The sequence below is a fragment of the Capra hircus genome, chromosome 21, assembly GCF_001704415.2.
Source record: "Capra hircus breed San Clemente chromosome 21, ASM170441v1, whole genome shotgun sequence".
In the NCBI taxonomy this organism is placed as follows: domain Eukaryota; kingdom Metazoa; phylum Chordata; class Mammalia; order Artiodactyla; family Bovidae; genus Capra; species Capra hircus.
Window position 1 is genome coordinate 40,981,066 of NC_030828.1, and position 13,291 is coordinate 40,994,356.

At 33.8% G+C, this 13,291-nt stretch overlaps 1 protein-coding gene across 4 annotated transcripts in view; it reads right to left on the reverse strand.

Moving 5' to 3' along the window:
* STRN3 (striatin 3) overlaps window positions 690-13,291 on the reverse strand; it is a 105,819-nt gene continuing 93,217 nt past the window's right edge. For 2 of the 4 annotated variants that reach the window (XM_018065900.1, XM_018065902.1), the window contains exons 14-17: window positions 12,073-12,213; window positions 8,747-8,854; window positions 3,479-3,565; window positions 690-3,396 (exon numbers count right to left, since the gene is read on the reverse strand). In XM_018065900.1, the coding sequence (XP_017921389.1) occupies window positions 3,227-3,396; window positions 3,479-3,565; window positions 8,747-8,854; window positions 12,073-12,213 (506 nt within the window). In that variant the 3' untranslated portion in view covers window positions 690-3,226. The remainder of the gene's footprint in view (window positions 3,397-3,478; window positions 3,566-8,746; window positions 8,855-12,072; window positions 12,214-13,291) is intronic. The other 2 variants (XM_018065903.1, XM_018065899.1) reach the window with 2 other exon arrangements.

The following is a 13,291-nucleotide window of genomic DNA, read 5'->3' on the forward strand; positions in this document are numbered from 1 at the left end:
GCAGAAGTGAAATTGTCTTTGATACTACATAAAAACTTGACAAAAGGGAGAATGCGAAGTCAATGACTCCCCTGACCACCACGGCCTGCCCCTTATAAAGCCACAAATATGACCAATTCATGTAAGAACTTTCATTTAGCAACGGAAAAATAGGTTTAACATTTTTTCCCACAATAGACAACTTTAGGCTGAGAAGACCACTCCTTAAAAAATTTAAACAAATGCCCAGCCTCTAGTCATTAGCTCTTTTAAAAATTTTACAAGGAACAAAAGTTTTGAGGTAACCAGGGGAGCTTATATTTTGACTTGAAGAGCAAGAAGAGAGCATAAATGAACTTTAAATTACTATCAACTTTTTAGAAGTAAACATAGTCAAGATAAAGCATTAACAACTAAAAAGAGGATTTTTAAAACAATAAAACTTTGCAGGTATGCCTAATATCAATTATGCTAGCCCATTTATAACCTTTAATGTATTAAATGAGACTTTGGTATTCAGTGGATAACTTGGAGAATAAGAAAAAAGTACATAATATGAAAAGACTATTAAATACTGAAAAAGTTAACATGTGAAAGTCTGTATATAAAAATATTCTTAAACTTTACATATAAATCACCATTTAATAGTCAAATGAATCTACATAATTTCCCATAAATCACAAATGAAAGCACACAAAATGAGAATGATATTCTTTTTGCATCCTTTTAGTCTCTTCGAAATGTTTAATACTGTAGAGAAAATACAACCAAAGTAGAATAAGAAGAAAAACATATACTGATACTGTTTTTATGCATTTCAGTTTTAACACATTCCAAAAATGTTTATGCATTGCCATAATGATAATCATATTTCAGTTAAAACAGTAATCATTGCCTTGGAACAGCTGCCAGAAAACAATACTAAGCTTTGGAAAGCTCGCTCTTATTTATTTTAAAAACAAAGGGGTGGGGGGGAGAGGAAGACAAAATGCATCTCTAAGTTGAATCTTCAACTGAGAAAACCAAAACCCCAGTATTTTAAGGAAAACTTCTGAAAAGTTTTAGTGTTTCACCAGCCATGACTAAAATTGCCACTTGAATTTTTATGGTAGGTGGCAAAATATCTCAAAGTATGTATAATGTATTTATTTTTTTGCAGTAGCCATTAGGCATATTAGAATAGAATTTGCCAAATCTTTCTAATGTTTTCAAAGTTTTCTCATGTTACCTTCTAAGTCCATTTGCAATTCCCTTCAAAGAAAAAGGATATTACTTGTTGAAGGAAAAGTCTGAAGATACTAATACTTAACATCACTTATGAGGATAAATTTTAATTAATGAGTAATACAGTTTATTCTCTGCTAAACTCTTCTGTGGGAAATAGGTTTGGCTAGATAGGAAAAATAACAATATTAACTGAAATTCAGACTTAATAAAGTAGTAGGATAGCTTAAGGATATGATATAAAACTGCATCTCTGCAACTTGTTTTTTTTTTTTTTGGGGGGGGTTTATTTTGAATTATCTGAACTTCAATAGAAGGTTTTTTTTAATCCCCAAATGGGGTGAAATACTTTTAAAAAACATTCTTAGTAGTTATTAACTGTTCTAATTTTGTTGAAGATTATCAGTAAACAGTATAAAATTTAAAAGAAGAGCATAAAAATGAAGGACTCACTGAGAAATCATCTCCATTACCTAGTTTAACAATGGAGAGTAAAGTATTGCACTTTATTATTCAACACAAAATAATGTAGCCAACAGTAACATACAGGTACACAATTTAATATTTATTATATGCATTTTATATACATTATTTTTCAACAGCGGTACGTTCGCTATGTGGTACAATCTTAAAAATTTGCTGATTCATAGTTTGTAAAACAAAAACCTTACAAAACTCATCAAAACTCGCAAACTGATCAGAAAAGTTTTTTGGAAGACTAGAAAAAATACTTTATTGTCTTAATCATGCATTACACAAACAAAATCTTTAGTTACACCATAAAATTAAGCACATCTGAAAAAATAAAACAGGGATAACTAGTCCAAACACAGCAGATTTCTGTATCCTGATTCAACTATTTTTGTATCTTATTTGTATTTCAAATTTTACTCCAAATATTTTAAAACAAGATAGTTTTGTCTGGAATCATGGTAAACCAAGATATGTATCTGGGGGAGTCACCTTGGTTTGTAACTTAAACTATAAAATATTCCATTTTTAGTCTATTTTAGACTATCAAAGAGTTCCAAAATAGATATACAGGTTCCTTTAGCACATTAATAAAAGGATATAAAGACCAACAAAAAGTGAAATAAATAATAGGCTATTAGCAAGATGGATAATCCTTGATAAATAAACTTGTAAATACAGTAAGATGTACAAAATATCACATAGTGATAGGATGCCAAGATTAGTTTTTTTATTTTTTTATTTTTTAAGAGTTCATTTGGAGTACTAAACCCCACCGTTTCATTTTAATACACTTAATAGTCCTTGGTTTCAGAAGACAGTTACGTGATGATGATCGTGATTTAGCATCTTTATGGAAAGACTTAGCTGAGCTGTATTATGCAAAAGAAGGAAAGAGTGTGGTTACACGGCAGCGGGTCAGTGAGATCTCTGTGTTTCAGGGTTGTATAATGCAGAAAAACTTCAATACAATCTTGAGCACTGTTGTGACAGGCTAAATATATAAAAAGACTTATAAAAACTAGAATTTTATCCAAACATTTTGTGCAACTAATGCTAAAATATCTTAAGTTAAATTTTCTTTTTTTTTTTTTTTAAAGCAAAATAAGTTTAAAAGGGAATCTGTGGCATTCAACCAATAAACAGAAGATCACTAAGAGATGAAAAAAGCTACTCTTGGAGCTCACTTCCCCCCAACAAGAGCACCACATTCCTAACCCTAAGGCAGCACACAGAGTCCAAAACAGAAGTCTTTTTGTCAGATCAGACTCCACATTGGCTTAAAGATACCTAAAAGACAGACATACGCTCAGTTCATATCCAGTACAGGCCACAAATAATGGAGTCCTTTTTTTGTCCCACGAAATACAGTAATTACAATTAAATTAATGAGCCTGACGTTAAGATGTGATTTCCACCAATTTATGCCTGCCCAAATAGCCTTCACCAGGCAGATCATATGTAGTGTCATATCATTAATTTTTTTGATGGCAGTGATGCAGACCCTTTGTGTCCAAGCAAATCTGCTGTTATGATGAGAGTTTTTGTTGATTCACACAAATACTTTGGCAAGGGCATCAGCCCCTGCACTAGCAATATATGCTTTTGATGGATGGAAAGCAACATCATAAATTGATTCATCTAGTTTCTTCCTATGTGCTGTTATTTCCTGCACACATGTCTTGCTGTCCAAATTCCACAATCTAATAGAACAGTCATGGCCTGTAAAAGAATAAATAAAAAATGTTACCGAGTAATAATTCTATTATAAAATTTGTGGGCAGGACAGGAAGTTCAGACTTACTTCCAGACATCAGATAGATTCCATTAGGATCTACTGCTAGGCTTGTAACAGCATCCAAATGAGCTACCATAGAATGGATCATTTTACCTAAATAAAACATAACAGAGAAGATTAAGTTTTCAAATAGTTACTAACTTGGGCAATCAGAAACCATAATACAGTATCAACATAAAACAATCTCAGCAACAATAAACAACATATAATTTACCATTTTAAACATTTGAGAGGGTAATTCAGTGGCTTTTAGAACTTTCATCATGATGTACAATCATCACTATTATCTAGTTCAGAACATTTTCATCTCTGCAAAAGGAAACCCTGTACCCATTAAACAGTCACTCCCTATTCCTCCTTCCAAGTCCCCGTAAACACTAATCTCTTTTCTCTATGGACTGGCCTATTCTGAATGCTTCATACAAATGAAATCCTACAATAATATGTGGCTTTTTGGGTCTGCCTTCTGTCATTTAGTTCATCCACTACAATAATATTCTAAAGAGAATTTTAATTCTAATGCAGAACTTTTCCAATTACTTCAAAAGACATCTGTGTAACATGAAACTGATGGTATTTGATAGTGGAAAACAATGATTGTAGAGCTGCATTAAAAGCTTAAGGTCATATTAAAGGGGAATTAAGAGTGAAAACAGAATCTTTCTCATTAAGATGCTTTATTTAAGAGATTGTTTTATATACAAAGTGAGTGTTAAATCACCAGAGAATACATTACTATCTAAAGATTCTGATAGCATCATTTATCTTTTGAAATGTCAATCATCTTATATATAAGAAGCAAGAAAGGGGAGAAGGGTGGGAGTACATCAGAGAAATTACTCTGGATTTCCCCAGACAGTAACAAAAGCACTATTCTATAAAATGTAATTTAACTTCACTGAATTCTTGGCAAGCAAACAGATTCAATACTGAGTTGAAATTTAAAAACAAGTTGTGAATATAAACTGTGTTGCATACTTTGGGGCAAGGGCATCAGCCTCTGCACTGGCAACATATACTTCTGATGGCTGAAAGGCGATTTAAGTCGATTCACTCAAAAAACAATAAAATGGCAAATATTGTTATCTTAAAAAACTTCCCCCCTTTTGGAGAATGGATACATGTATACATATGACTGACTCCCTTTGCTGAAACTATCCCAACACTGTTAACTGGCTATTCTCCAACATAAAATAAAAAGTTACAAAAATTTCCTCTCCTTTCACTCAGCAATGAGTGAGTATTACTCAATGCCTGGGCTTCTCCTAATGAGAGATGGAGGTCTTTCTCCAGAATTCTGTTTACAGTCGTTTGATATGCTGCTTGTCCCCTGAAATGTTCCACACTGAAACATGAAACAGACCTACTTTTGTTATCTGCCATGGGGCTTCGGTCACTGACCTGAACACAAACCCACAACATAATCAAATGTGCAAAAAGTTACTCTGAAGAACATAAAAAGTCTGCGACTTTCTGGCGATACTAAATGCTTATCAATTAAAGACAAAATTAGTCTCATCATTTAGGCCACATTTGTCTGTTTTTCATCAATATTAACAGAGTAACCATAACAATTTCTCTCTACTATCCTGAGAAACAGAAAAATCATTCAACATACTATTGTGCTAAGTTGCTTCGGCTGTGTCCAACTCTTTGCGACCCTATGGACAGCAGCCCACCAGGCTCCTCTGTCCATGGGATTCTCCAGGCAAGAATACTGGAGTGGGTTGCCATTTCCTACTCCAGGGGATCTTCCTGACCCAGGGAGCGAACCCGTGTCACTTTCATCTCCTGCATAGTCAGGTGGGTTTCTTTACCCTTAGCGCCACCTGGGAAACATCACAACATACTATTAGTCCAACATAATTCATCTACTGGTTCTAGACTCTATTCTTCTCAATATTAAAAAAAAAAAAATTCAGAGTATGAAGAGCTGGCCTCAAGCCCAATAATCTCAAAACATTAGGGGGATAACTATGAAGTATCATTAGCTTCCCTTAAAACATTAATTCTGTGGTGGTGACTCTTAACTCACAGATCTAGTTCTGACTTCTCTTGTGAGAATGACTGTACATCTCCTATGTTTATCATGTCTTAAACTGAAGAATTCTTTCACCCCTAACTATGACATGTTAAGTCAATTTAGAGTTAACCCTCCTCTACATAGCCTGAAGTCACTTCAAAATGTGAGTGACCCTTTAGACTGGACCAATTATAAGGAGGTGCAATTCTGAATCAAGCTGGATGTTGGGTTTCCACTAGTGACCACAGAAGTCAGTTTCTGCCCCTTTCTTCACCAGCATATATACGCAGCTTCTCACATTTAACCGAATTCACCTTTGCTCCACGGCTCTGCTACCATCTCTCTTCCCCCACCAAGATTCTTTCTTCCTATAACTTAGGAAAAAAAGGACACATGCAGGCACTGATTTTCTCTTCCCCAGCACCTTAAGCCCTTTGACTTGTACAATCTATGAAATTAAAAAACACACTAATACCAATATCTCAATTACAGAAAGCAATGTACCACTTGTCTGTAAGATTCAAGAGGACAGGACACTTTGTTTTATTCACCAAAGACCAAGAAATGTGCTGAGGATATGGCAGATACTCGAAAGTTTTGCTGAATGAATGAGGTCATAACCAATTCAGAACCCTCTTCCTCCAACTCCCCCGCATTCCTCGCAGGTTCACCCATTAGCTAAGTCTTGGTCACAGCATATGCAATTCAAATTTGTGTCTCTACCAAAATTTCAAAAATCACCAGCCCTGAAGATCTCTCTGAAACAAACAGTATAAATTGAAACTTCTAAATCCTCTACAGTCAAGGATCTACCATACAGTGTGACTTGAGTATCTTTCTAAACCAATATTGCAAATCCCTGGTCAAATATTCAAGTGGTTTTCATAGTGCACAGTGTAAACAAAAATCCATTATTCTTAGCTTGGCTCTGAAAAATCTGGCTCAGTAGTTTCTGCTTTCCTTCTCCAAACTTACTTACCTCTTTGGCTTTACCTCTAAGAAACTTCTGTTTCAGCCCAAATTCCCACTTCTGTGCTTCTACTCAAAATATACCCTAATCTGGAATTTCCTACTAACTTCTTCACTTAATCAAAAACCTTATCATTCTTGCAAGGAAAAACTCAAACCTTCACTCTACGAAGCCTCCTTTATCTTACTGCATTATGCATGAGCATGTGTATGTACGAGTGCGTATGTACTCACTCACACTATTTTCCCCAAGTGACACTAAGACCTCAGAAAGCAGAAATAACTTATACATGATAGTAGCCAGTGCAGTGCAAAATACTAAATGTACTTTTATTGTTAAAATCTAAATACTCACTGAGTCCATTCACACAATCAATTTCTATAATGTTTCAGATAAGAAATCCAATAAATTACTATTCATTTGATAGAACAGCATCCTATTAAAAATTTAGCTAACCATCAACACCAATTATAGGGATATTTGAGTGCATCATATTTAAATGAATTGCCAGTTTTCAAGACGAATTTTATTAAAAAGAATACATATGAACTCAATTTACAGTTACACTCAAGGGTTGTATATATGTGTATCTCTGTATATAACAGAGAGAAAATGAGAGTGAAAATTTCCATTGTTTAGAGCCTAGTGCTTTAATTATCTTCGCATTACAGATAAGGTATTAGCTAGTTAACACAGAGAATTAATTGGTAGAATTTGTAAACAATCTAAAAGTCTACAGGCACCTTATTTCTGATTTCTGCCAGACAAAAAGCTCTAAAGAATCACTTTTTCCATGACGACCCTGTATGCAAGACAGCAAAAAAGACACAGATGTGTATAACGGACTTTTGGACTCAGAGGGAGAGGGAGAGGGTGGGATGATTTGGGAGAATGGCATTCTAACATGTATACTATCATGTAAGAATCGAATCGCCAGTCTATGTCTGACGCAGGATACAGCATGCTTGGGGCTGGTGCATGAGGATGACCCAGAGAGATGTTATGGGGAGGGAGGTGGGAGGGGGGTTCATGTTTGGGAACGCATGTAAGAATTAAAGATTAAAAAAAAAAAAAATCACTTTTTCCTTTTATTATAACTACTAAAATTCCTGAACCTTTCTTTACAAATGTAAACTTTCAATAATTAATACAAAGAATCTTTTTAGAAAGGTAGTAAAAGAAATTATCTCTCTGCTCTTGCAGCAAAGGAAGATCTTTAAGCTTCATAAAAATGTTTAAAGAACTGATTTGATACGGTGTAAATTGAGACATTCACATGAATATGAATCTTCTTTCCCATGCAACATATAGACCTATGAGTCTCCCTTCTCTTCTCAACTTGTTCTACTGTGTTCAGGAATCTGTCCAAGAAAAGTATTATTTGAAGAAAGATATTTATCTAAAAGTCAGACTAAAAATTACAACCATGTCCTATGTAAGCTACAAAGAAAAATCTGTAGTTCTGATTTGTTGTCTTGCTTGATAATTTGTTGTCCTGCAATAATGTTTCAATTAACACTTTAGTTTCTTATTTGGAAGTCTTTTAATACTTCTCTAATTGTTTTAGCTTATCAAAGAAGCCTCTCTTTGCTATCAGACTTTTCCCGAAAGAGAGCAAACAATACTTTACAAAGTATTTTGGGTAACGACAAATGATACGGATATCCTTAAACAAACAATTCTATGGCCAAATTAAAATTTATGATTTCTATATAATTGGTATGTTTCCCTACAACCAAAAAGTACAGGAAAGATGACAATAAACAACTGCCACTATATCATTTCATCCACTGATAATTTTAAGAACATATTTAAAATGCCCAAACTAGAAAGTGATCTTCTATGTTATACTAATTCACAACAGAATATAAAGATAAAATTTTCAAACAGAAGGGTTTATAACTGTCATCACATGAAGAAATCATAATAGGTAAACAAGATATTTTGGGCTTCCTTGGTGGCCCAGATAGTAAAGAATCTGCCTGCAATGTAGGAGACCGGGGTTTGATCCCTGGGTCAGGAAGATCCTCTGGAGAAGGAAATGACAACCCACTCCAGTATTCTTGCCTAGAGAATTCCATGAACAGAGGAACCTGGCAGGTACAGTCCATGGGGTTGCAAAGAGTCAGACATGACTGAGCAACTAGCACTAACAAGGGTAAAAATTAACAAACATTGTAAGTGTGCTACATTAACTAAAGCAAAAATCTGAGTTAAGACAGATTAACTTGGCAATTTTCAAGCTAGGAAGTCAATACAGAAAATAAGATAACCTACTTACCCGTTTTATTGTCAAAAAATTTGATGTGTCTATCTTCATGAGCAGTTATTGTAACAGGAAGTGTGGGATGACTTACTACTCTGTTAATGTGATTACTGGATTGTAAACCTAAAAAACAAAGGAGGAAAACACACCAAAATTCAAACCTTCAATGTAAAGTGGAATCTAAAGAAAAAAATACAAACAAAACAAAACAAAACCAGATTCACAGACAGAGGGAACACATAGGTAGTTGCCAGACAGGAGGGGAGCGAGCGGCAAGGCAAGAGGTGAAGAAGACTAAGAGGTACAAACCTCCAGTCACACAATAAATAAGCCAAGGAAATATACAGCATAAGGAAAATAGTCAATAATATTTCAATGAGAAACATTACATAATATACCTAGTTTAATATTGTCCATTAACTATATTTCAAATAAAAAAGAAACAAAAACTTCAATTAAAAGTTAAATGATGGCCTTTGCAGTCTTACCAAAATGTAACAATCACTAAGAACTAAAGTTTTTATATATAAAACAAAAAATATGAGAAATAAAACTAAGATTCTAAAGACACAATTTCTCAAAAAATATATAAGCTAGTATGTCTTTAATGGGGATGGACAGCACTATGCTCAAGTTTAGGAAAAAAACTGGAAGTATTTTAATGCAGACTGTCAATATAGGGTGGTTTAGAATTTTTTAATTATCCCAAATCCACAAATCATTGCTTTTAATAAACAGTCCATTAAAGAATTAAGAGTCAAATAATGAAGGAAAAAAATTCATAAGTGATAATTAGGTGTTTGCAAGAACAAACCCTATCCCTCCCACAATGACCAAAAATACCGAAGAACTGGAATTGATGTTCTTAGGAATGAGACTTTTTCTTTACTACCAAGTTCTTCATTTTTGTTCACATTAGTGATGAGGGAGAAAAGAGAGATCAAAACTAATGGGAAAATACTGTCAGCATTTATTAGACTAAGTAAATTGATCATTCTATACGTATACAAGAACTCTTCACTGAACTTAAACACGCTGAAAAAAATAATCTATGTAAGAGGAAGAAACTAGGGTTGAAAAAAGACACTGCATATAATTTGTTTTTAGATTTGATCACAGAACCATTTAGATATTTTTTTATAATTATAAAGTGACTTTAAAAAGATCAATCATGAAAAATCAGAAGTAAAACTAAACAAATGAACTTAACTGTATAGTTAATCGGTATTATAAGCACAAGTGACTTTTAAAAGCACAGTAATTAGATTGTCTGTATCTAGTAGAATATACCCTCTATTAGTAACGGAATTCTTTTTGGTGGTGTTGCAATTATTATTCTGAGATGACTTTATCTGTACTGTTAGATAAATGAGAAATCATGATCATTTTGCAGAGAATCAAGAGTTTTGATATTGTTAAAATAAGATAAAAATATAAAACCAATGAGATAAATCTGAATCATTATTGGAAGCATCTGAATAAAATTTATCACTTTTCCTTTACTAAAAATGTACTCTTCATCTCTGTCTACTGAAAAAGTCTAAACCAATGGCCAACTCAAGAGCATGAAAGCCAGGAGGACTGACGCCATCAATAGCAGAGCACCTATCTTGCAGTCTCTAAATGTCATTTTCCACTAAAAGAAACCATGGCTCCTTAGAGAATGGCCCATTTCAGATCTGGGGTGCAAAATGAACAAGATGAACCTAAAACATCTTGTCATACCAGAAAGAAAAGCATCAACAACTAATAGGGTTATGTCCAAAGGGGAGACTTAGGAGCCAACCTGAATAAGCTCCCATGGGCCAAAGATAAAATAATCTGAGTAGCGATAAAGATAATATGTAACAGACTGAAATATATAAAATGCACTTATTCCAAGAAAGATTATAATGATACAAAAAACAACACCCCAAACACTCACTTCACTGGTTACCTTTGGAGGATACTAGGGAATCACCTAATCATTTTAAAAACTAGTAAATAAAGGGGAGGAGTGGGAAGTAATCATTTATCTTGCCTTTCCTTTATAATTGCTAACTCCAGGTAACCAAATTACTGATGAGGGTTGTTCCCTCTTATAGAAGCAATCTAGCTAATATGTGTAAAAGAAATGATAAAATTAGATGGATGAAACTGGAGCCAATTATACAGAGTGAAGTAAGCCAGAAAGAAAAACACCAATACAGTATACTAACACATATATATGGAATTTAGAAAGATGGTAATGATAACCCTGTATGCGAGACAGTAAAAGAGACACAGATGTATAGAACAGACTTTTGGATTCTGTGGGAGAGGGAGAGGGTGGGATGATTTGGGAGAATGGCATTGAAACATGTATACTATCATATAAGAAACGAATTGCCAGTCTAGGTTCGATACAGGATACAGGATGCTTGGGGCCGGTGCACTGGGATGACCCAGAGAGATGATATGGGGAGGGTGGTGGGAGGGGGGTTCAGGATTGGGAACTCATGTACACCTGTGGCGGATTCATGTGAATGTATGGCAAAACCAATACAGTATAGTAAAGTAAAAATAAAATAAAATAAAGAGCAAAAAAAAAATTATTTTTGAACAGTTAATGAATTAATGGATCCAAGCAATGATTAGAAACTAAGAGAAAGACAGACCAAAGAATAGTTACTTCTGATAAAAATTCACAAATTATTATGAAATAGTCTTGCCAAAAACATTAAAAAACTTTAAAAAGACGACAAATAGAATTTTGACCCTGAATTTGAATAAGCCTCTAGATCTACAAACAATTTACAGGAAATGAACAGGAGGAACACATTAAATGATACCACAAGGATGCAACTGGTAAAATTCAAACTATGGGAAACTCAACCCAATTTCTTCAGTTAAAAAAATGCAAGGGAAATATAAGAGATAGAGGGGGAATCTACATGAAAACAGACGTGAGAGACCTACCAACCAATCACAATGCCTTATTTGGATCCCTCTTTGAATAAACTGTAAAATACATATATCACATTCTATACTTACAACCTTGGCCATTTACACACAACTACTGGAGCTGGAAGACAGGTTCATTATATATTTCTCCACTTCCACACGTGTTTTCATTAAAAACCTGAAATTATTTCACTTGTTTTCTTTTACTTTTACATTTGCTCTACTCACTTACCTGTCCCCACATACTTATCCAAGTTTTTAAACATAATTTGAGGAAATAGCAGAAATAAAGTAAGTATACATTGAAAATTACTCTTTTTTTCATTCTAAATTAAAATAGTCAAAATATAAAAAGTAACAGGTTATCCTCTATTGTAAAACAATCCTTTTTAAGGTTTCAACCTTACCAGAAAACTTACCAGAATCCATCTGTGATGAAAGCATCACCAATGACTGTGATGTTTCTAAATCATAAATTACTGTACTACCAGTGTTGAAAGAGGTCACCATATGAGCTGGATCACAGCCTATAAAGTCAACTGATGTAGGTATTCCATGCTCTGAAAGGAGCCCAAAGAGATAAAGGGTAAAGATAATAATTTAGAAATCTCTGCTTTTCTAATAAGAAAAAGGAATTTGAGTATTCTTGAAATAATGTTAACAATGAAAAAACAACTGTGTTAGGATGGTGAGATATAATAGGTAACTTATTCTCATTTATTAGAAGTTTTTGTAACACTGTAAGAAAAACACATCTAGGGAACACTTAAGGAAAGACAGACAGACAAAAGCTATTGCTCTATGCATTTTCTTCTAAGAGACAAAAATCCTAGGTGAGTTTACTGGCCCACCTGCAAATTTTTAAAAATTTTTTTAATGTGGCTCATTTAATAACTCTTTTATTGAATTTGTTACAATATTGCTTCTGTTGTTTTTTATGTTTTTTTTTTTTTTTGCCACAAGCCATGTGGGGTCTTAGGTCCCTGACTAGGGATCAAACCTGCACCCCTGACATTGGAAGGCTAAGATTTAACCACCGGACTGTGCCAGGGAAGTCCTGCCATTATATTTCTGACTGTAAAATGATAAAATAGCATTCGTACACCACTACCTTGGGAGACTGTTCACCTGTCTGACACTGGTTAGCTTGAAGTAGCAAATGCAAATAATATTTTTGGATCTGTGAAAATGAAGCTTTGGACTCTGGAATTCACTGATGCAGTAATACTCTTAAGTAGATCAAGCATCAATTTCTCTCTTTAACATGTTAATAAATTCAACTGTCCAGATCAAAGCACAATTATGTGAATTCTGGAGTAAGCAAGAAACAAATTATCTAAATGAATTTTCACCTCAAAAGCTTAGGTAAATTAAAAAATTAGTAGAATCACTGAAGTATCCTAGAGATTCAACAAAATTAAGCATAAATGTTCAAATGTTCATCTAAAATGTTTTAAAACAAAAACAGTTATTTATAGTAAAAGGTATGATTTTTTAAAATAACTTGGGAAATGATGCCAATATACAAATAATATAAACAGATGCACATAAATATTGTCACGAGGTATATTAAATCCTTCTTTGACAGGAAAAGACTTGAAATCAAGCCTGTAACTCAGTTTGCACCTCCCATTTAAC